General features: G+C 36.9%; 1 protein-coding gene across 2 annotated transcripts in view; it reads right to left on the bottom strand.

Annotated features, from left to right (window-relative positions):
• Positions 1–24,454, bottom strand: part of PTPRN2 (protein tyrosine phosphatase receptor type N2) — a 690,377-nt gene that overhangs the window by 372,409 nt on the left and 293,514 nt on the right. For both annotated transcript variants that reach the window (XM_076331912.1, XM_076331913.1), the window contains exons 10-11: positions 18,731–18,817; positions 2,789–2,868 (exon numbers count right to left, since the gene is read on the bottom strand). In XM_076331912.1, coding sequence (XP_076188027.1) covers positions 2,789–2,868; positions 18,731–18,817 — 167 coding nt within the window. The remainder of the gene's footprint in view (positions 1–2,788; positions 2,869–18,730; positions 18,818–24,454) is intronic.

Raw genomic sequence — 24,454 nt, 5'->3', positions numbered from 1 at the left:
CTTTTTTAATTTAAAATGTTTGACGGCTGGATAGAATTGTGAGAGGTTTTTTTGTAAAAGGCAAACACAAGGTTTAGTTATAACAATACTGTGGCCATGGTGACATACCGAGAGGAGCTGATGTAAGACTCCCACAAACCTCTTTCTACAGCCATGAAAACCTGAAAATTTTAATGTACTAAACAAACAGAAGTTATGAAATGCCTGGGATATGAATATGTACAGTATATAAAATTACAATATAAAAGATTCATTTAAGCTGGTGAATCTGTAGAACTTCCTCTGGGGTCACTTTTTTTGTCCCCAGAACCTCCCTACTTTGTCAGCAATATTTAAGTTAAAGAAGTTGAAAACAACTAATTTGATCCCAGTGGTAAGAAAAAACCCTTATGTTACTGCTTAGTTTTGCTGAAATAAACTAGTCACAGCATTTATACATTTCAGAGTAACTTGCTAGGAACAGGCCAAGGCACATCAGGAACCTCCTGAACTAGACAAGGTTTCTATGGACTTGCTGAATTTCAGCGCATGTCTATTCCATGAACTTGTAAACGTTTGAACACATGTAAGCTTCATTATTCACAACAGGCGTAGCTACAAACTGCATTCTGATTTATTTTGAACCTGCCTTCTGCCAGTTTCATCTGTTCTTGCATTGTTAGAGCCACTGCACAATCCCATCCACATTTGCTGTGCCACTCTGGACTTGACAGACCTTTCTCATACCATACTCATCTTTTTTTCCAAAATAAAAATTCCTGCCTTATTTCACCATTTGTTATATGGAATATATTCCATACCTACAGTCATGCCTTCTGCCTTTCTCTGAATCTTTCCATTTCAACCAGAGTTTCCAACTTCTCTGAGGTATAAGAAGCAGAACTGTATGGCATATTTAAATACAGGCAAGGGATAGATTTATGCGAGAACAAATGATGTTGTTCTGTTTTCTATTCCTTTCCAAATAATTCTTAAAAACACTTTCCTTGTTCAACTCATAATATAGACTGAAAAGTTATTTTCATTAAATTACCTATTACCACACTAAGTTCTTACTCCAGACCAGTAATGGTCCATTTACACCTAGAACTTCATAGGTAAAGCTATTTTTTTTTCTCCATATACTTTTTTTTACACTAATTTACAATGAATTTTGTCTGCCATTTTGGGTCTGGGCACTCAGTCTGGTAAGGTTTTTATACATTTCTAAGACCAACTTTCACCTTTAATACTGTGAATAATTTAGTACTATTAACAGGCTTTCTCATCACACTGCTCACCCTCTTTTCCAGCTCATTTGTAAGTATGTTGAATGCCACAGTCCCAGCAGAGATCCTTGCACTTTTCTGCTGTCTTTAGCCTTTGAGAAAACTAATAATTTATTCCTAATCTCTGTTTCTTGCCTCTTAACTAATTACTGATCCACCATTTTTGTGTTCCATATTCCACATTCTAAGAAACAATTAGTTTCCTTAAAAACTTCTAGTGAAAGACCTTGTCAAAAGTCTTTGGCAACCCAGGCACGCTCTACCAGCTGCATCATGTCTGTTGCTCCCTTCAGAGAGATTCAACAGGTTTACAAGGCAGGGCATTGCTATAAAACCATATTAATTTTTCCAAGGTAAATCATACACATTCAAGTGTCCCATAATTCAATAATTACTTTATTGTAATTTCCTAATTTTGACAGTACACATCTATGGCTTTTTGATATGATAAACCCTTTTAAGAAAAATGGTATCCCATTTGCTACTCTCTAATCACCAGTTAACAAGAAAGCTTAAAGTGAAAGGCTTCACACAACTGATAATGCTTAACCTTTCTTGTTCTTAAGCTCCTTAAAACTCAGAGTGGATACAAGATGGTGCTGGTGACTGCTAAATGTTCATTTGACTGTTTTTCATAATCTCTTTTACAGACACTTACAATCCTCCAGTGGGTCCTGCATTGGAGGAATCCTCCACATTCCAACAAGAAAAGTTCTGGCATGGGAACTACCCCAGTTCCTTCTACAGCTAAATACATCCATGGTGAAGCAAAAGAAGTTAATGGACAGTTTTGGGGTCCCAGTGTTTGTCTGAATAAAATTTTGTTTCTATTTTCAAGCAAAATTGCAACTTGCTCATTCATAATCTTTAAAACCTGTCAATTGGGTAATTTGGAAGCAAACCAGTTATCAATTCAGTTACTTTGCAGAAATGATTTCTTGCAGTCAACAACTCCATAATACAGTTAGTAGCCAAGTTGACAAAAAGCCAACGGGAGTCCTTGGAACAGTGGTACTTATTGAGAAGCAGCTTAGCTCCAGAAATACAATGTTTATTCCCAAGATTAACTTGTCATTGAAATTGCCTAAACAGCACACCAACAAAGGTATATTTCTACCATCTTTTGATCCAGAAATTAAGGCTAACATGTAATAACCTTTTTGTTCCCTGAAAAAAAGTATCGGAAAAGCGAAGGTATTACATCCTCATTTACAAATAACCAATCTGTTTTTATGAGTTCATGACAACACCGAAGATTTTTTCACCATGCTAGGCCTTGACTACAAGTCTCTATTTAATCCATTTCCTCAACAAGCAAGGAAGTCTGAGGCAGTTCTAATCGACTCAGAGATGTTACACTTCAGTTTCCCATATGTGCCACTCACCTCTCGACTGTCTCCCTCTTTAAATGTCAATCTTCCTGGGAGAATGGGATGTCTCTGTGCTGGTTGTAGTGCTACTGCCCGCTAAACAGATGCTTGGGAGGTCACAGGTTGGGAATGGAGGACAAAGACTCTTACCTGCTGCTTTGGCAACATCTGCAGTTGAAATGTTTTGGAGGTTTGAGTGCACTCTGAAGGTCACAGCGGGTCCCAGCACACTGGAAGAGATTATTAAAAAATGTAAGATTCATAATCAAGAGATTTGGCATAATATTGCTTATCAAAATAGATTTTTAAGGAGAAACTATTAAGACACCATTTAGCCCTCTTCCTTTTGCTTCATTAGCTACATTTGCATACATTTTTATACCTCTTGTGGTTTCTTGTGTGTATCTTGTGCCTGTCTGAAAGATTTTCAACGACATTAGCTAAACTTCAGAACACTCCTGTAAATACTATTCCTATTATGAAAATGGCAAAATGGAGGCACTGAAATTGTTATTCTCCCAAGTACAGCATAAACCATCACTGGAAATCAGCATCCAAAGAAGATTACATGTAGTTTCAAATTTTATATGCCTAACATCAATACAAGCTTAGTCCTGTTGTCACGACTGTAAGTCAGAGGGACAATAAAGAAACTCAGAATATTTATCTTGATCATATTCTGCAAGAACATGTGTGGGGAAAAGATTTTGGACGTATCTGATCCAATGGCTGATTTTGACCAGAAAGATACCACAAAGTATTTATCTTTTAACACCAGAGGTAATCACCTCTTTGAATAACTTATGAAGGAAAATGATTGACCGTATGGTGACCTTTTTGGGTGTAGTCTGATGGTCCTTTATGGCATTAAAATCTATGAGGCATTTACAGAGGAACGTACTGATTAGCCAGATGAAGAACGGCAGAGTAAAGTATTCAGGGTTTAACAAAAATTGTTCATTGAGCATTTTTAAAGAAAAATAAATCCGTATATGTAATGCTGCATTCATTCTCCACCCATCCCAATAATATCCAACTTACATGCACATCTGATAAAAGGAATAAAGAAATTTCCATTCTGATATCCTTAAAATTCTACTAAAGTACATATATATGAAAAACATAAGAAAAATACACACACACAAATACAGAAAATGTATTTTTGAAGAAAATTTCTAGGTAACATGAGACCGTAGAAACTATAATGTAATAATTTACAGAGGAAAAGAGCGCAAGGGCTCAACAAAGGCGAAAATTGGCACTATTATAAAAGTTAACTTACATACTAAGTAGTATGTGAGTTCTTAAGCTTTTATTATTCATACAACCAGTGAGAAGAATTACATTTATACTATGAATAACAACCCTGCTTAAATGGTGAAGTACATAGGCTGGAACCATACGTGTATCATGCTTTGACCTCCTATAGCTGTGGCTTAGGAGAGAATGAAATCTGAAAAATTGCTGCATAAAAGAAATAACTCGAAAAATATTTTTGTTGCAGGGCTTGAAATGAAGTATTAAATTATTCTTTTACTAACATGTTAATATTTTGCATTCATACAGCGGAGAGCACTTAATGAAGTGTGCTTAATTGCATCACATATATCCTAGACAGAAATACCTTTAAACTTTTTCCATTTCAGGAAGAAAAAAAAATATTATTAACCGTAAAACTTTGCTTCGAGGTCACAAAGGGAATCAGAGTAAGACTAAGAAGCATCCTTTCAATCTTTTACTAGCAAAGCATGCAGTGCACGCATTTTATTCTGGAGTTAATAGGAACTGTCATTAATCAATCATTTTTCTCTAAATACTCTTCGGGGGGGCGAGGAGAAAAAGAAAACAGAGAAATTCTATTGCTACAGGACACTCCAGATGCCAGGTCATTAATGTACAAGAAAAGTATTTTAATAACGTTAGGTAATTATAAAGCATTTATCAACATCATTTAAATAATATTTTAGTTTATAATACTCAACAATTGCAAAGTAGATTTTATTTGAGACAACTGCTTTACAAAAATTCAGGCCATTCCCCAATTCTGTCACTAACACTGAGATAATCAACCGTAAAAGGCACCTGGGAGTTTCATGACACCATACACTGGCTATAACTAATCTTGCACTGTCCTTCTTTCTGCATTGCCAGCCTAAGAGAAATGATGATTCCTCTCTGGCTGCTCAGACGTTTACAGTGTAATTAACAGTCTGCTTTAAATAAAAGCAGGCACCAACCCAGCATATAGCTGTCCCATGACAAAGATAGGGTGGAAAAAAAACCACTTTAGATATTGCCCCGAAATCTACACTGCATAGTCCGTTACAGCTGAGAACCAGGAACCAATGCAAACTTTCAAGCACAGTGTAGTTACACTTCGGCTTTATCAGCAAAGACATAAAAAGTTCCCTTTCCTGCTTCCCTTGCCTGAGTCTTTTACTTCTGCCTCTGGCCCAGAGCTCACTCCTTGCTCCGTTGTCCTCCTGCCCCCCTCACTGCAGCTATGCATGCCTCATGGCATCGTTAAAATCATATAGATTAAACCTGGATCATTTCAGTGATCCAGCCCAGGCAGTGAGAGGCAGCGATTTCAGAGGAGTGAAGCCTGGCAGGGACCATCGCACTATTCTCTAGTGACTCCACCTGGATAATCCAGGAACACGACAGGATCCGAGTCGTGCCCATGTATGCATTGCCACAAGCACTGTCATTTCTCCTCGCCGCTGATGGGAAAATGTAGCTAAATAAAGAGGAAAAAACATCGTGGGAGAAAAATTCCTTATGCAAGTGGGATGGTATTGGGTTAACACTATTCTTTTGCAGGAAAGAAGAAATCTCAGAATCATTTAAAATACCCACTCATATATAGCTATATGGGATATTGTTTTTCTGTACTGTAGCAATTGAATGCTTGAATGTAAGGAATCACCTGAGCACCACATAAACACAGCTTCACTAGGAATATTTACAAAATACAGAAAATAAAGCAGCTCTTGTCACAACTTTTTACACATTGGTATTCTGCTATTTATTTAAAAGCAAACAAAAGACCTTGAGATTACTTGGTCAAAATTGCATTTCTGCCCGATGTTTTGGGAACTGACAGCTTCAGGAGCTCATAAAATGAGATTTTTCTCATGGGGGGCTTCTGGCAAAAGCACTCGATAAATAAATATTTCAATAACAATAGATGCCCTTTGGGGAATTCCTCGCTGTTCATTATGTGTTGGACGAGAACATTTAAACAAAACCAGTAATTACTTGACTGCAAAATATTTTTTAAAAGTCTTTTTAACAAGAAGGCAACCAGCCTGAGAAAAGGTTCTAAGATGTATAAAACGCACCCCTGATACTTCCTAACCAGGAACTTTAAATTAGATAGATGAGACTGCTTTTTCGTGCGGCTGTCAAACCCTCTGAAGCCTAGCTAATATTAATGGCAATTGTCTTTACATCGCTCTAAATACGGAGGCTCACTGAAGCGCACACGATTGTTTATGACCTGATGAATTGCAGACAAACCATTCCCACAGATCAGGGAGGGTGCTGCTGGTTAGCAGAGGCATCCCTCCTGGCTGGCTGGTTACATCATGCCAGCAGCACTCAGCCAGCTGTGCAGGTGAAAGCAATCAGAAATGTAAACCACAATGTCCAGGCTGAAACACAACCTACATCGAAGACATGCATCTGCTGCAACTGAAATTAAAAATGTTAGGTAGCAGCCCTTTTAATCTAGAAAGACAATCTTTTATATCAGATTTTTTGTCTATTTTCCCCCCCCCAAGCTGTATGCTACTACAATTACACCTACGTAAATTTGTAGTTGACCCTTCTGACGTAACTGAACCTACACCTACCTAAATAAGAGAAGATTGTGAGTTTTAGAAGGCATCTGGACTACACTATTATAATGGCACTTATCATTTTTTTCTAATACTTTGTTATGGCTTTTTTTTGAATAAAGGTAAGCAGGTCTGGCTTTGAGGCTAATAAACAGTGACTTCTCCCCACGCAAAATGTAATGTCTGTTGCAATGACCTGCTAAATTTATTACTTGAAATTTACTGACTAATTACCCCCTCTGTTGGCTGTCACAATTTCTGCTTTTTTAAAAAATTTCAATAATGTTGCCTTCAGCCATAATTTTTTTTTCTTTAACAAAGACATTCAAAGCATATTGCAAATTGTCACCCTTATGTGCTGTTGTCTTATATTCTGTTTACTAGAGATGAAGTAATTACAGTGTTTATACCAAAATGACTTGAAGGTTGATTGCTGATTTAATAATATCCCCTCCCCTTGGGTTTATATTTCCCATCTGAAGGCGGGAGGGTGCACAACATGCACAGAAACAAACAATATTCTTTGTGTAAAATAGAAGTATTTCCTTTCATTAATTGTTTTACTGACTAACAATATTCTTATTATATTTTGCCTGTCAACAAATGAATGATCTGAATAAACAGAGCTGGAGCATGATCAATATGGCAAGGTCCATATCACTTTCAAGCCGTAGGTTATAATTATATTTATGAATGACAGGATTTAAATCTCCATAAATTATGTACCAAGCTTTGCATGCCTGTTCTTCTCCCTCATGTGTGTATACTTCAGTATTACAATATCATACAGAAGGTTTACTGTGAAATACAGTCACAGTCTATCATACCCCCTAGTGGAAAAGGATTTGAGAAACAAGTGCCAACATGGTTATGTGTATTCTTGAAGATGAGACATAGAGCTGATGCCAGATGGAAATGAGTTGAGGTTGCACCGCATTTTAAAAAAAATACAGGCAGAGTGCAATTTCTCAAGATTGGAGGAAGATGAGGAGATTAGGATTGGATATTTCCAACATCAAACATTCTCTTAATGACCCTATTTCGTAAAACAGAGCTTGCCTTAATAAAACATAGATTTGAAATTAGAGTCACTACTTGTCTATATGTTCATTTCAAAATCCTTTAATCTCTGGAGGTTAAGAAAAGCAATTAGTAACGCTTCAGAGGATTGTGCAAAGTAAATTTTATAGCAGCGAAGGTAATTGTCTCAGGAAATGTTTGGTGGGCTTGAACTAATGACTTGCAATGTGTACACATTTCTGTGCTTACTGTGTTTAGGAATTTGAAGCATAAGTCCATTGTTTATATTGGACTGAAGCCTCCTTTTCACCTTCTCAATTTTGGAAAAAATAAAATGCTCATACTGCTGTAAATGTGTTATATATTATATATATAGGTATATAAACATACTTATGTCAAAACAAATTAATGGGAAAAAACACACGATTAAAAGAGGCATTTTTATAATATAGTATGTTTATACGATATGATTTACAGAACAAAGCAAAGGCAGAAAATTGCAGCTGGTCATTGCCATATATGTCCATACATAAATGGATTAAGAAGCGTACACTGGCTATTTTGTTCTCCTTCTGTTACTCAGACCAGCTGTAAATCCATTGACCACTTGATTCAGGTTTCACCAAAATTTTTGACCAGAAATGTTGACCAAAATTTATTTTGTGAAACATTGCATCCTACTTTATTTATATTACATAAGCACGTACCTGACTAAACTTCAAAGATTTAGGAAACCTGTGAAGGATGTATTGTGGTGACCTACTACAAAATAACTTCCCTGAACTGTTGAGTAGAGAATATTGATCATCACCCAGACTTAATGCTAAAAAGGCACACATCATTCACTCTTTAATATCTTCACTGTTCAAAGATTTGCTTCATTTTGCACCTGAACTGAACAAATGTCAATGTAGAGCTGTATGTATTCTCACATTTCTATTGACATGTATGTACTTACAGCCAGTGATCAATTAAAAAATCTTCTTTTGTTTTAGCAAATTGAGCTTCTTGAGCCCTTCTCCGGAAACTCTTAACATGCTCCTTAAACTGCAGAATGACACACACTGTTCCACAACATGCTGCAATACAGCTGAAAATATATTATCTATTCATATTTATATTTTTATATACACTAAGCATGAACTGTTTGTTTGCAACATTGTCTACAGAAATGTGGTCCTGTACTAAACATATAGCTAGCATGGAGAGAGAAAGTCAAAGATTTGTTGTACTAACATCACACCTTATCTCTGACAATGACCAAGTACTAAAGATGAAAAAGCAAAATCCCTGCTAAGGGAAAGACATTAATTGCAGTGCTCACCAGTTAGTGGTTGATTTTCTATCACCACTTGCATTTCATTAGAGTGGTTTACACCATGCAGCTGGGTGAGGTGTAACAGATAGACCACAAAGATTAGAGAGATTGACAGTTTCAGAGCAATCACATCTTGAAAATGTAACTACATGGAAACAAAGCTTAGGTCCGGATTTGATGGTTGCAACTCAGACTTACCTCTGCAAGCTACATCTACAGCCTTCATAAATCAGGAAATTATTTGGACACCTTGTAGTGCCCTCTTCTCTCCCCCTGAAACAATCAGTGCTGCGGAGTGACATCATGGAGCATCATTTCAGGGGGAGAGAAGAGGGCACTACAAGGTGTCCAAATAATGAAATGTATTCTGACTGACACACTACTGTCATTAGAATAATTTCAAGAGTAAAGTCACAGAAAAGGGATGACGGGCCCAGAAAGCGATGCTTTCCAACAACAGCAGTCCATGTTTGGTGGTCCCTGATACCAACCAATACCAAATGATGGACTTTTAATTATTTTACATTAAACATGATTTTATATTAATCATTTAATCTATATGCTTCAAAATTGTGCTAAGTACACTGATAACTAATTTACAGTGCAAAAGACAATGAAAGAGTATTTTAAAGATTTTACAACTCACTTCATCTCAGGTGAAGATTATTTCGCTAAGCCTACAATTTAAATGATTTAAAAAACAGACAGCGCTCAATTTAGAGATTGATGCTACACTCAGTTTGTCCTATTTTTATTCTTCACAAAATGCAACTTCTGATGATTACTCAATATCTATGAATAATTTGCAGGTTTAAAATAATTTTTCTATTAATCTGTCACAAGCCATGAAACTTGACATTTTCACCACGCTGAGTACATGAAAGTTGCCAGCTTTGCCTGCCATGCAAATAAGGTTCTTAATTACAGTATTTAAAAGAACAAACCATACAAGTGCTATAACTTTTTACAGCAAAAGTGTTTGGACCCTGAGAGAAGGGGAAAGAGGTCTCAAAATGCTGCTTAAATGCACAGTGATTTTTCTTTCATTCCCCAAAGATTAAGCTGAAGGATAAAAAAGTTATGTCATTTTAAAAAAAAAAAAAGATAATTGCATTCTATTCATATTTCCATTCTTCTTCTTTACACCTTTTAGTAGTCTGCCTGGTACACAAACAGCAGACAGTTTTAATTTTTAGCCAGTAAGCATTCAATGCATTTTACTGACTTCGGGTCTACTTACCCTCTGCACACCTGTGTTGTTAATGGAGTCTGTTGAAATCATGTGTAAAATTTGTCTACTGGGATGATAGTTACCTTATGCTCAGTTTGCACAAGTGACTTAATGAAGAGCATGACTCGTGTTAGGACTTTTGCAGAGGTAAAGGTTCAGCATGCTCATAGCTTTGACAGGAGCCAGATAGGACACAAAATGCTTTGATGAGGATTAGGCAGCACAACCAAAGACCAAAAAAATCACACTTTGCTACAGCCTCAATTCAAAAAGCTACAAAACTCTGAGTGCTACAGCCAGAGCCCTCCTGCTTGCCCTCTTAAAACCTGTTGGCTTCTCCTTTAGCTCTGAGGAGACCAACTAGGAGATTTGTTCTTGAGCTTCCACTGCCAGATGTGAGGGAGAGGCATTTGCTTCACAAAGAAGGCACTGCAAGTGGAATTTGGGCTCTTTCGGTCGCACCTACAGATATATATTTGCTCTGACTGCCTTTATGGCTCCTAAGGAATACAAACCCTTCCACAGGAAGGTCGTGGTGCAGCTCATAGGCCTGGATATGCAATATTTACTGGCTAGGGTGTAAAAAAAAATGTGCAGAGAATTATCTTTTTCAGCTGGGTCAGCAGGTCTGTAACATGCATGCAATCCATCCGTCCGTCCATCCATCCATCCACCCATCAATCCAGGTGACAAAGAGAGAAAAAAAGTGTGTGTTTGTGTACGTAGGAGAATCAGGTAGCCAAGGACAGGAGAAGCAGGAAAGACATAGGCATAAGATGAATTTTGTATATTTCTTATAAGGGACTATTCTTTTAAACAAATCTCTACATGATAATCTCCTTCCATTTCTACTATTAGTTATTCTATTTGTGGACCAAGCTTTAGTTCAAGAGTGAGAATCACAGTTCTCTGTTTCTGTTCTCATATCTGTCACCAAGTTCTGTACCATCTTAGGGAAAATCAAGCTAACTATTTTGAGTTTCAATTTACCCATCTGTAGAATGGAAATGATTACCTGTTAATAATATGTGAAATGTTATATAAATTAAATGCAATGGCACATATTCAGTGACTTGTTTGAAACAAAGGAGTATATCCTGCCTACCCTATAATGTTATGAACTTTAATTTTATTAAAAAAGGAATATGATGGCATTCTCAGTCACACAGAGGGATGAGCAGTAGAGAAATATGAAGTATTATAAATAGATAGATAAACTTCAGAAGCTTACTTATCTGTAAAAACCTTCTCTTGAGTAGGGACCTATGAGTACCTGGAAATGTATCTATAACACTGGATTTCATTGTGCTTTTGATTACAAAGGTGCAAATCCCCTGATTTATTGAGATGAAATGTTGTAATGGAAAGCCAAACTTCGTACATTTTTATTTATAAGAGTCTCTGTAGATTTTTATGGTCTTTCTGTTTTGTCACCTAGAATTCATAAAATGCTGCAGGCCAAAATCTTTCTTGTTATTTTAATGTATTTTTATATTTTTCTAGCAGAAAAGTTACAGTGGAGAAGGCAAAATGATCTTGGTTATATGCACATTTATTAAAGAAAAGCACACAGAATATATTGTACCTCAGGGGAAAAAGCCACAAGACTAATGTAATGCTAAGGTTGAGAAATCACTCATTTTTAAGTAAAGGAATGCATACTTGAAACTTTCACCTTATTTTTGTTTCCTTATCCTCGTTCCTTTAAAATTGATGTATCTTTATATTACAAATAAGTTGTCAAATAAGACAATATGTACGAGAAAACACAATGCAATTTCTTATAAAAGCCTGCATGCAATGAGTTACAGCAGTACATTTTTCAGACAATTTGTTTTCCAGATTCATTAAATCTGTGGAAGAAGTCAAGTTTGAATAAAAGTGGTTCCATTATTTCTGAATTATGCTTTTATAACATTTTAAACAAGATTATGCCAAATAGCCTTAGTCTGTTGGTTTGCTATTTGAAATCAAAGAACAGATGACAAATATTGCTCAACTTTTTTGAAAGGTATATCTTTTTATTGAGACCAAACATAGCACAGTTCAAATTGAAATAAAAATGATGTTTAATTTCTGGACAATGACTGGAATGGAAATAAAAATTCAATCTATTGCTAGTTTGTACTACAGCACCTTAAGGAGAGCAGGGTGGACTATATGTTTTTTCATAAGCACAATATGAGAACATTCCTCTCGGTAAATCTAAATGGCATAGATGGCAGAATCCAGAATCTGCCAACCTAGCAATCTAGAAAAAACTTTGCAAGAATATTAGTCCACAGGTGTTCAACATACAAGACAAGAAAAGATTAATCGCACTGAATCAAGGAGAAAGGAATCATGCAGAATCTGTACAGTAGAGGGAAGTTTGCAGATACAAACCTAACAAGACACTGTGCTACCTGTCCCACTACTGCTCAGTGGTTAAATAATCCTCCCTCACACTATCCTGCCTCTCAAGCTACCAATAATTTCCTGAGGTGTTCACATTTAGAGAATACATATACCACATGTCATAATCCATCAGCATGATGAAGTGAAAATACCAAGTATCGTTCCAGTGTTTAGGTTCTGGATGACTGGCTATGATTAACTGGCTGATTGAGTTTTTCAGGTGTTAGAAAAATAACATGACAAACAATGAACAAAACCTATATAGCATGATTAGGACACTACAGCCAATGCACGTGTTCATAATAGGTGAGGCTGGGAGCTCCACTCATCAGTCTGCTTGCCCAACACATCCGATTTGAACACATTTAAAGCTTCTCCAAACTTTAACCACTTGGTTTGATCTTCCTCAATTCAAGTTCTTTTCACTGGGATGGTTGGCTGGCTTTTCAAATTGTATTTTTTCCAGCCCAACCGTTTCAACCCTTCCTAATAACAAGGATAATGGTAGGTATTTTCTGGTTGTGTAAGGCCTTTTCTTTGAAAAGGAGGTGGAAAGTGTCTCTAAACCCACTACTTGAAAACAGAGATTTGAAGTATGGCAAGAATGTGCTTGTAGCTGTCCTCTTGATAAGCCTTCCAAATTCAAGCTTTCGTTAGATAACTGTTTACATAAAAATATGTAAAAAACATAGTTGACACTAAGGACCTACTACAGTATAACAGGAAAAATCAATCTTGACTTACTTCATATCTAGCTATGCAGTCTTTCTTTTCAAAGTGTTTTTTCAATAGGATGCCTGACATCCAAGGATGAATGGTGGTCAAGCAGTAGAGAAGACCAATATTTTCGGGGCCCCCAACTTCATTTTTATCAGACCTCAGGAAGTATATGGCAAATAAGGTATGGAACTATAAAAATGTAAAGGTCCTACTGTTACTTTGAATTCTGCTGGTACCATCCAGTTCTGCCTCAGATTCAGATTCAGGTCATTTGAAGCCAAGTCAGGCAATTTTTTTTACAGACCTAGTGGCACTGTCTAAACTGAGAGCTGACTTCTGGGACTGCTGAACACTCAGAATGGTAACTGAAGCCAATGAAATCTCTGTCTCAATAAGTGAAGTTCTTTACAGAAGAGGTTGAATAAGGTATACTCTGAGACATCAGACTGGCCACCCCATATTTAGCAAATGCTTTGATATTAATCTCTTCATGCATAACTCCAGCTCTGTATGGTCCTAATAATACCTCATCATGTGAGTTAAGTATACCAATTCATGTTTGTTGAGCATTTTGATAGTGTAGTGAAGAGCACCATAGGGAAAAAAACCCCAACAAAACAAAACAAGAGGAAATGGGTTTTCTGACCTCAAAGCAGGATTTGAATAATGTGCAATAAATAGATCCCGAAGCCACACACTGAACAATGAGAATAAAATGAAACATTGAAAAGCTGCTCATTCACTGAACATTTTATTTCCTGCATATGGAATAAGACAGAGGGCTGTAGAAAAATGCATAGATATGATCAAATATTTCAAGACTATATCATAATTAGTCTTTATCAAAAGATTGATATTTTTGGTCAGCTGAACAAAAAAAAAAAAAAAAAGGGAAAAAAATGGCTTGTGTTCAGTCCAAAATCAATTTTTTGTTTATTCTTATCACCAAAATAAAAGCATTTTCCTTATAAGCCAAACTCAGTTAAATTTTGAAACTAGTCATTACTTTGAATTTTAAAATTACAATATTTTATTTTCAAAATGTCAAACCACACTGCTGTGGCTGCTACAAATTTTGAAAGGTATTTTTCAGCTGAAGTCTCCATACAGTTTCCATACATACCTTCAGTTAACCTGAATTTTCATTTTTCATATAATAAACTATTCAAGTAAAACACTGAATTCACCTCTAATCTTAGTGTGGGTAGGGAGAGGAGTCAGGTGAAAGCTGAACAACCAACCCAAGGCCTGGGAGTTTGACCTTTAGACTCTGAAAGATCAGTGATTTGGTCTTTTAACTTAGCTTTGGATGTAAAACATAGATGCAACAAACCGTACATGATAAGGGAATATTGGTTAAGTTTTATGGCTTTGCAATCCAGGACATTATACTAGATAAGCAGAATCAGCTTTTTCAACTTGAAAAATCTATTTATATTAGCATTTGAAATTTAGCATAAGTATCCTGTTCATCCCCAACATTATATATATGGATTATATGCTTATATAGGCAATTATTGTTACACTTCAAAACAGCAGCAGCAGATAGAGATTAATGTCATTTTATGGAATGAATACAGAGTGCACTGCTACAGGTTTTCCACTGAAAAATTAGATATGGAAATGGGCACGCTTGTTGGTCAAGCTACCACGTCTCCTGAAAGGACAGTTCTCTGAGTACTGAATTTAGGTATGTTAGAAGGCAAAAATGACAAAGATGCCCATTAAGATGAATGGGTGGAGGAAGCCAAAGCAGCAGAAAAAAATGGGGAAAAAAGAGACACCTAGAGAGAGAGATCTTCAATGGCAATAGGGAAAATCATATAAGGCTAAAGAGAGAAACAAGAAGGAAAAGAAAAAAATCAGTGCTACTGCAGCATCCATCAGAGAATGTAATTTTCAGCTGAAAATCTCACTCTTGACTGGAGGCTGAGAATGGTAGGATATGCAGTCTGAAATACTATGAAATCAGAATAATCTGTTTTCTTTCCATACAAAGGTATTCAGCTAAGCTTAGAGCTCAAAATCCCCTTTAGCAATGTTCTCAGTAAATACCCCAAGTATGAGAACATTAAATAAAAATTCAGAAATAATTCGTATTCTCATCAGAAACCAAATAAGTCATGTATGTTCTAATTCAGTGGCTTTGACTATAGATTCTGAGTGTCCTTTCCACTACCCTCACAGTTTAGCTTACAGATTTTAGTATTTTTGTTATATTTGGATGTTTCTTGATAATCTCTCATGTTTGTAAGTTTACTATATAACGTGAAGAACTGTAATTACATGAAGAAGGTCAATGTTGCAGATTGCAGAGTTGTAAAATTATTTTTTTTTAAATAAAATCAAACCCTCCTAACACTACTACCCATCTGACTTCAATCCATGATACCAGTCCAACAATCAATCACCAGGGGCATTGGACACCCATAATTAGATTATAAAATCATAACTATAGTCATTTTACGTCTGCTTGCATAATTACATCAGCATGCTAATATCCTTTTAATGGTCTCTAATGATGTAATAAGAAATAATGGAATTTATTTGACAGCTACATAACCATTAACAAAACATATTAAGCATAACTATTACTTCCATAAAGATTCAGGCTGTATCCAAAAGTGACAGCTAACATGTTGGATCTTTTCTTCCACATTGAAATATTTCTAATTATGAATTCCCCAAATCTATTCCCACTCATCTGCTTCACAGGGCGAGCAAAGTTTATGTCAATGCAAACTTGACAACAAACCAACTGTAGAAGTGGACTGAAAGCTCTGGGAGCCAAGCCTGAGGCTATACTGTGAATTGCAGGCCATCGGTTAAAGTTGGCAGGATTGTGAATGAGAGAAGATAAGATAAACTGATTACTACCATGCACCAACTAATCAAGAACTAACCCAGGAATCAGTAGGAATCCACGGCAAAAGCAATTGTTCACTTGCCAAACTCCAAAGCACAGGAAAAAACTAAAAATATAGGAAAGAACGAAAGATATTTGCAGACAAAACTAACTAAAGGTAGTAATGTATTTGTGAAGCAGTCCCTTTAAAATTAATTTTTTTTCAGAGAAAAGGACAAGAAACTCTTAATTGAGAATTTAAAGAACTTCAGAAGAACTCACCACTCACCCTCTCCTCAGTTCTTCTTACACTATTCCTATTGAATGTGATGGCTTTGTCTATACTCTCAAATTAACCCTGATTCTCAGTAACATGTCTTTACTCTGAAATCTTTGCAATAGTCTAAAAAATTCAGGCCTACACTGTTACTTTCTTACCATTCAGAATGCTTGGAAGGAAAAGAGAGAATTGAGAATTTTACACCAAGCTAATACTCAGGTTGGCGTTCAAAGTAGACTTTTTAAAAAACTGAATCCCTAAGAAAAAGACTAATTTTAGCTGCCAGTAAAATAAAATAATTTATATTGCCCATGATGCCTTAGGCCAAGTAGAAAGCATATTTTCTGAGATGCCTCATTCTCACACACTGATATGTCAAAGGTGGATTAAGAATAACCATGACATCAAGTCTTTCCTGAAACCCCTCTCCATGATGCTACTCAGAAGCCAACCAGAGCCTTCAAATTCATACAGTTTTCCAACAATGGCTGTGTAAAGATGACAAAAGAACAAATCCAAAAAGCATTAATTCTTTGCTTGGTAAGGCCTTTTTCTAAAGCCTCTACTACTGCTATATCTACTGGCCAGCTCCAGATTTCTTTAGCGTTTCATGGGTTTAACCTGAGTCAAAGCATCTCATTTTCTTGAGTAAAGAAAACTTATAATGGATTAATTCTTCTCTAACTTGAGATTTGGGATAATATTTCACAGATTTATAGATCTTTTAAAAAGGCAAAGACCATGTTTGTGTTAATAGACAGAATACTTGGTCCTGTTTGGAGTTACAATCATTCAGAACGCACTTTTAAAATACTGACCATACAATACAAGTACTTTCAGTAGAGACATATGACTGCATATTAATGGACACAAAATAACCAGCTTTCCTAATGTCACACATTAAAAAAAAAAAGAAAAGGTTGTTCATAGCTAGCTATATCACTGGAGGGATATTTTTCATTAGAGAATGAATCTACAGCCTGCCAATTGCAATGTTGTTGTGATATATCAAATGATAAAAAATAACCAAAAGGCTTTATGCTAACAATTAGAAAGGTAGGTGAAAGTGCTCTTGTACCGTAAATGAATGACATTAATGAAGCAGAACCCATTGATTCCAGCAGAGAAATTGTTCCATGGGATTACCCCTTTAAATGTGCAGCAGACTTTATCTGCTAGTATTCAAAGTCAAGGTTGCAATTTCTCTTTACAAGGAAGACCATATAATATTCTCATTTTTTGTAATTTCAAAACTCAGTTTTCATAAAAAATACATTTCATAAAATACAAGGAAAAAGACTTTCGGCAATGTAAAGAATTGTTCTAGCAAACAAAATATGGGAATATTTTCCTTCTAAACAACAAAACCAATATGCCTGGTATTTGTCAGATTTCTAAAAAGATTTCCTCACCAGTAGTCTATTTCTCCCCACATATACAGTAATAGAAGGGGTAGATTTTTTTTTTTCCAAATAATAATAAACACTTCCACTAAAGATGAAACATCTTCAGACTATGGCTTAAAACACAGTATTAAATGACGAATTACGTTAACTGGAACTGAAGGTTAAACAAAAGCTGATGGCCGCACAAGTAGGCTGAGAAAGATGCTGCTCTTCAACAACCTGACTCATGGGCCAAAACAAGCCACCCCAAACCCTCTGAAACATAGGCAGGAACTGGATGCTACCCAGACATCAGCTATTTTCTGTGCACTAAGATGTGACTTGTTTCCAGCAAGCTGTCAAAAACCTCCCACAGCTGACCCTTCTTTTCCATTAGTTTTCTATCAAACTATTTTTATTTTCTATTTTACAAAGGAAGAATTAAGTTTTGTAAAGTAAATGTTCCTACCAAAAATGATTTCAGAAAATCCCCAATCTAAAAATTTTTACCGGACACAGCAGATCATAACCTCCTCGTTCAGGAGATTAACATGCAGAGCATTCATCAGTATGAATCATATGAAGAAAAACAGTAGCTCAGCATAGCTGAACTCCCTGTGACTTGTTAAATGAGTAGTTGACCAAGCGGCACGACCTAGTGTGCCACATGCCAGACTCAAAGCCAGGGACCCAAGTTCTTATCCATCTCTGATGTCATTTTCCCCTCAGCAACGCTGGGTATAATGACACTTCACAAGACTTTCCTTACCTAGACACTGTTAAATAAGGTTGGTAATATTTTTACAGCACTTTGAACAGACTATTTTTCCCTACGGAAGCATAGGAAAATTTCAGTCTTTATAATTTTTTTAAAATAATTTGCTCCTAACTGTGTGTAGGGGACGTTATAAAGATCATCACAATATTCTTTTTTGTCTCTAACACGGTCTCATTAATTTTGGCATTAAAGAGTAGATATTTCCTTGTTAGACAAACTATTCAAAAATAATGAGAAATCCAATAAAATAAAAAGGGGCAAATTCCATGTACGTACTTGACATCATCGAAGACACTCATCTGCAGCTTCAGGAGATCTGCCACTTCCTTTATTAAGTCCAAGCCCTTTTCCACACTCAGGGGGCTGTTGAAAGGGAGCAAGAAAACAGACCATTACGAAAATGGAACTCATCAATACTTGAGAGGTTAAAAGTCCCAAAAGAGTTATCACCTTGGCCTCTTAGAGTCTGAAAGCCACCACTAACTGTATTCCTGTCACATAGTGATCATGATATCAAGGGAATTGGGATCAGGTGCTTCTTCAGGCATGATGAATCACCTGAATTTTCCAGCAATAAGACAAACAATAAGGTGTAAATGGAATTGTTAGGAAGTGTAATGGGCCCATGATGCAGCAACCAGTTCATCTCAGTCCTCAATAAAAAATGTAATAAAGTAAAAGGACAGAAAGAGAGAAAAGGATTGACGAGACAAGGAGGGAAACAAACAATGAAAGTCAAATTGCAGGCTCAGCATCAAATGGACAAGGGAAAAGCATTTTTTTAAATTCATTAGTTTTTAAAATGAATCCGCCCAGTGAAAGGATACAAAATTATTATGAGTTTGAGAGTAAACAATGGAGCAAGGCACACAGTCCAGAGGACACTGATTAGATACACAGGATTTAGTTTGGTGTCTGCATGCACTGCTGACAGAACCCACTTTAAATCTTTTTAACCTTTGTCAATGCCACATTTACATTTTTTAATTTAGAAAACAGGTTGCAATCAAGCCTAACACAAGAGGACTGCTATAATTTAAAAAAGCACTTATCTAGATGCAAAATTTATATTTGCAAAAATTTCAGGTTATTAGAGTTGTTACAACTCTAAAGATGCATTAAGAACATTCTGTCCCTAATATACAGATCATACCTTGTTTAGTTGTTGTTCAGTACTGTGGAACCAAATACAAAAGTATTAAGAAAGTAAAAAAGATAAGGAAATGATATAACAGTGTCCAGTGAGAACAACACATACAACATTCTCTGTCTAAATTGTGATTATAGAATTATTCTCAACACTGTTAAAGCCGCAAAGATCGTAAAATTAAACCCTACAAGCTTGATACTTGTCTAACTTATGCCACAGTAAATCAGAAACAAGTTTGATGAGACTACCCCAGGGGAAAAAAGGTTCTGTATTTTTTCCTTCAAGGATTTATAATAAGTAGGAGAAGGAGGTGTCAAAAAAAGTATGTACTATTAGACATGATCTTTTCAACTGGACTAAGGGGAAAAAAAGATTTTTTCAAAGCTCTGTACCTAGGTTATTATTTCTGCTTCACAGTGAAAGTTTTTGAATCTAATTTTATATCACGGTAACCATTGCCACAATTTTATTTATTGTCTGCAATGAGCACTGTTTATTTATTTATTTATTTATTGCAGTGGGTTCTGCATACACTGCCCTAAGGGCACCTCTATTTAAATAATGGGATGTCTCATGTGGATCTCGGTTAGGATGGAATTGCTCAGCCTCCCTTCATGCTACTAACCCAAAATGCTCTAGAGACCTCCTGTCACACAAGCAGAGGTAGCCCCTCAAGGCACCAGATAAATTTAGAGTTTTTCTAGGTGCCTAAGACAAAAATGTTCTTGTGTGAAAGTAACAAAAGAATCTGACTGTTTCTGTAAGGAAAAAAATGTACTATAGATTATTCATAAACCCCCTATATTTCAAGGACTGACAGTGGATAGAAATGTGATTATTCCCATCACTATGAAAGCAGATTGTCATAGTGACTCAGGGGCTTATGTGTTAATTAACTCTTTTCTCCCAAAGATGTTGGCTTAAGTTTTATGGAAATGATTGGTGTCAGCAAGTGGGCTTTTACTGTAATAGCAAGTCTATGCAGCGGCGCAGGCAGTCTGCTGCATACATTGGTGTAATTCTTTTACCAAGGGAGTCTCATTTCTAAAAGCTCAACCTCCTACTCCCTGCTTACCTCTCCTCCCCTGAAAAAGCATTCCCCAGCTTCAAAACCAAGGTATGCTGCTACAAGCCAATGTAGTAACAGTAATGGGGGACGTACTCAGAGCATTTGAATGCTACAGTCCAGCAAGAATGCTGGAGAGAAAATTGGAGATAAAATGGTCTGGAAGGCCATTCTTTTGCAAGCCTGAGCATCCAGGACTACTCTTAGTAACTCTTATCCAATAACAAACTAAAACACATGGGTTCACAAACTCGCATGCAGTTTGTTAAGTCAAGAAATTGTCATTCATAACAGCACAGGAAAGCTGCAGAACCAGTACCTGTGTACTTTTCAAAAGCACGATGCTATCTATTGTCCTCTTTGGTACCAGTACTATTACAGATCATACATTTGAGGATTCATATTAAGAATGATTAATTTGTATCACAATATTTTCCAATACAATTTTTCCTACTTCTTAACATCGATACATACTAGTGCTGTTTATTACTGTTCTGTGACAGCTGTATTGTAGGAGAGTTGAATATTCAAAACCTTTCTCTAAAAATGCCAGAACATCGTTCTCCACACTCTATTTCTGCTTTGCTTTTGTTTAGTGTTGCATTTTGCTCAGTGTTGCATGGTTTGTACAGTGATTGCCTTTAGCTTTGTTTGCACAGAGAGAGTACACCCTTCCCACCAGCACAGTGTTAAGCAAACTACATGCTGCATTGCAACAGCACCATATGCCCACATCACCCATCTGATTTCAGGTTTATACAAGGACTGTTACCAGAAGACAACTTGCAAACATCACCTATCCTCCTGCCCGTGGTCTTCCCGCATGTCCCTAGTGCAAGTATACAGTACTGGTGGAACAGCCCCTGTTCATGATCTTTCACGTACTATGCTTGGTTTTCTGCTTGCTTGATTCAGTCCTACATGGGAAGAAGTTGCCGTATTATGGACTGGTGGTTTTTTTTTTTTTTTATGAATATGATTCATCGATTGATTGTGAGGGTTCAACTACTATGGAATTAATTCAAAGGAAATTGTTACATAAACCAAGAAAGACAAAAAATAGTTCTTCAGATAAGGAACAAATAGTGAGATACTCCAGACAAATTGTAACAGTAGAAAGAAGACTCTCTAGACTCAACCCTGATGATGAAACTATTTTATCAAGGCCAAAGACTTGGAGGAAAGCTAAGGGTGGGGATAGGGTTCTCACTACATTATTTGAACTGCCAAGATAGAATAGAATAGAATAGAATAGAATAGAATAGAATAGAATAGAATAGAATAGAATAGAATAGAATAGAATAGACTAGACTAGACTAGACTAGACTAGACTAGAATAGAATAGAATATTTCAGCCGGAAGGGACCCACAATGATCATCTAGTCCAACTGCCCGACCACTTAAGGACTGACCAAGTTAAAGCATGTTGTTAAGGGCACTGTCTAAATGCCTCTTAAACACTGCCAGGCTTGGGGCATCGACCACCTTTCTAGGAAGCCTGTTCCACTGTTTGACCACCCTCTCGGTAAAGAAATGCTTCCTAATGTCCAGTCTAATCCTTCCCTGGCACAGCTTTGAACCATTCCCACGCATCCTATCACTGGATGCCAGGGAGAAGAGATCAGTACCTCCCTTTCCACTTGGTCATTTCAGCTCCTTATAGTGGGGGTGGAGAGAGGGTCCCCCCTTCCTGGTGACAGTTCTTGATGGCTCCAATTCACTCGGAGCAGCATGGCACAGAGTGAGTCTCTGGGCTACGGCCCCTCAGTTTCCAGACATGCTACAATACAGGTCCAACGCATATGCATTTTCTTTTGGGAGCCTGTGATAACACATTTCAGTTACACCAGTAATGGTGATCCCTTAAAAGAGAAATATCAACTTACATAGGCCTCAGAAATACAAAGCATGTACTGGCAAAAAAAAAAAGCAGCACAAGATCTACCCATGGATGCTATTTATGCTTTGCAGGTTCTCTTGAGGCTAGCTAACACTTTCTATGCCAAAGAAAATGAATGGCTCCTGCAGTGTCTTTAACAGGCCTTCTTGATTTTACCGCTCCATTTTTTGATTGCCTTGAAGGTTGCTGAACACCTTCAATCTAGATTTTGGCCTTTGGAAGAATAAATTTTTGGATGGCATAGCACCTTTTTGCAGATGACATAGATGAGATAGCGCTTACTTTGGGTTTCCTCCCTTTGCTCTCATTTCACTTGCTGTAGATTTCTCCTTTGCATCTTCCTTCAAGTTAACTGTGCTAGGATATTATAATAGCAGCTAAAACAAAATGTGATACATCTCACAGTTTAAAAGAATTCAAGAGAATTCCTTTTTAGGTTTCCAGCTCCAGTTCTCTACAGCTTGGAAGATGAAAAGAGAGTTAGAAAGTATAGAAAATTCATGTAAAACTGTGCTGGTTTTGGCTGGGCTAGAGTTAATTTTCTTCATAGGAGCTCGTATGGGGCTGTGTTTTGGATTTGTGATGAAAACAGTGCTGATAACACAGGGATGTTTTAGTTACTGCTGAGCAGTGCTTACACAGAGTAAAGCCTTTTCTGCTTCTCACCCCACCCCACCAGCGAGCAGGCTGGGGGTGCACAAGAGGTTGGGAGGGGACACAGCCGGGACAGCTGACCCCAACTGACCCAAGGGATATCCCACAGCACATGACGTCATGCTCAGCATATAAAGCTGGGGGAAGAAGAAGAAGGAAGGGGGGGACATTCGGAGTGATGGCATTTGTCTTCCCAAGTCACCGTTAGGTGTGATGGAGCCCTGCTTTCCTGGAGACGGCTGAACACCTGCCTGCCCATGGGAAGGAGTGAATGAAATCCTTGTTTTGCTTTGCTTGTGCATGCGGCTTTTGCTTTACCTATTAAACTGTCTTTATCTCAACCCATGAGTTTTCTCACCTTTGCCCTTCCGATTCTCTCCCCCATCCCACCAGGAGGGAGTGAGCGAGCGGCTGTGTGGGGCTGAGTTGCCGCTGGGGTTAAACCATGACAATAACTAACTTCCGTTGCTTTATCTTCTAATGCCATGTCTATCTGTGAGTGCTAGCCTAAATATTATTTTTCAGTTGACAGATTCAGACCCTACTGAACGAGTAGCAGAACTCTGTCTCGCTCAGATGCCAATCTCTCTCTCATATTATTTGTAGAATATACTTTGTTTGACAGGTTAATAACACTGAAGAAATAAATGGGGAATGAAATATAAATATTTCCTTTGGAGTTTATGTAGATATATATAGTTTTAAAGTCTGGCAGAGTGTCGTCTGCAAAATATTTTCACTGCTGTTTTTGTTTAATCTCACTTTTAAGGCACAGCTTTTGCACTGGTTATACCTGCTGGAGCATATGGCTTACACGTCTGCTAAAAATAGCCAATGTTATATGGTAGTACTACATTGTCCCTTCAGATTAAATGACTCCCCAGCTCAGTGCAAGACTCTGATGTCATAATTTAACATCACGACATAACCATGAAAACTTCCCTATCTATTTTAACCATGTGAAAAATAAATAATCCAATCCATACCTACTTGTCTGAGCTAAAATAATTCTGAGCCAATCAGCTCCCTATAACTTCATCAGGAGTTTTGTCTAACAAAAAAAAAAAGCAGATCTAGGCTGTAAAGCTATTTTATTTAGAGATTAATCCAAAATGAAAGTAGAGGAATAAATCTCTTAAGTTTAATGTGAGCTGCTGAGCACTTCTGAAAATTAGTGTAATCCATTTAAATGCTCAGGAGTGGATTTAGGAGCCCAACTTTATGTAATTG

This window comes from Aptenodytes patagonicus, chromosome 2, assembly GCF_965638725.1.
Source record: "Aptenodytes patagonicus chromosome 2, bAptPat1.pri.cur, whole genome shotgun sequence".
In the NCBI taxonomy this organism is placed as follows: domain Eukaryota; kingdom Metazoa; phylum Chordata; class Aves; order Sphenisciformes; family Spheniscidae; genus Aptenodytes; species Aptenodytes patagonicus.
This window is presented reverse-complemented; position numbering and strand designations above follow the sequence as displayed.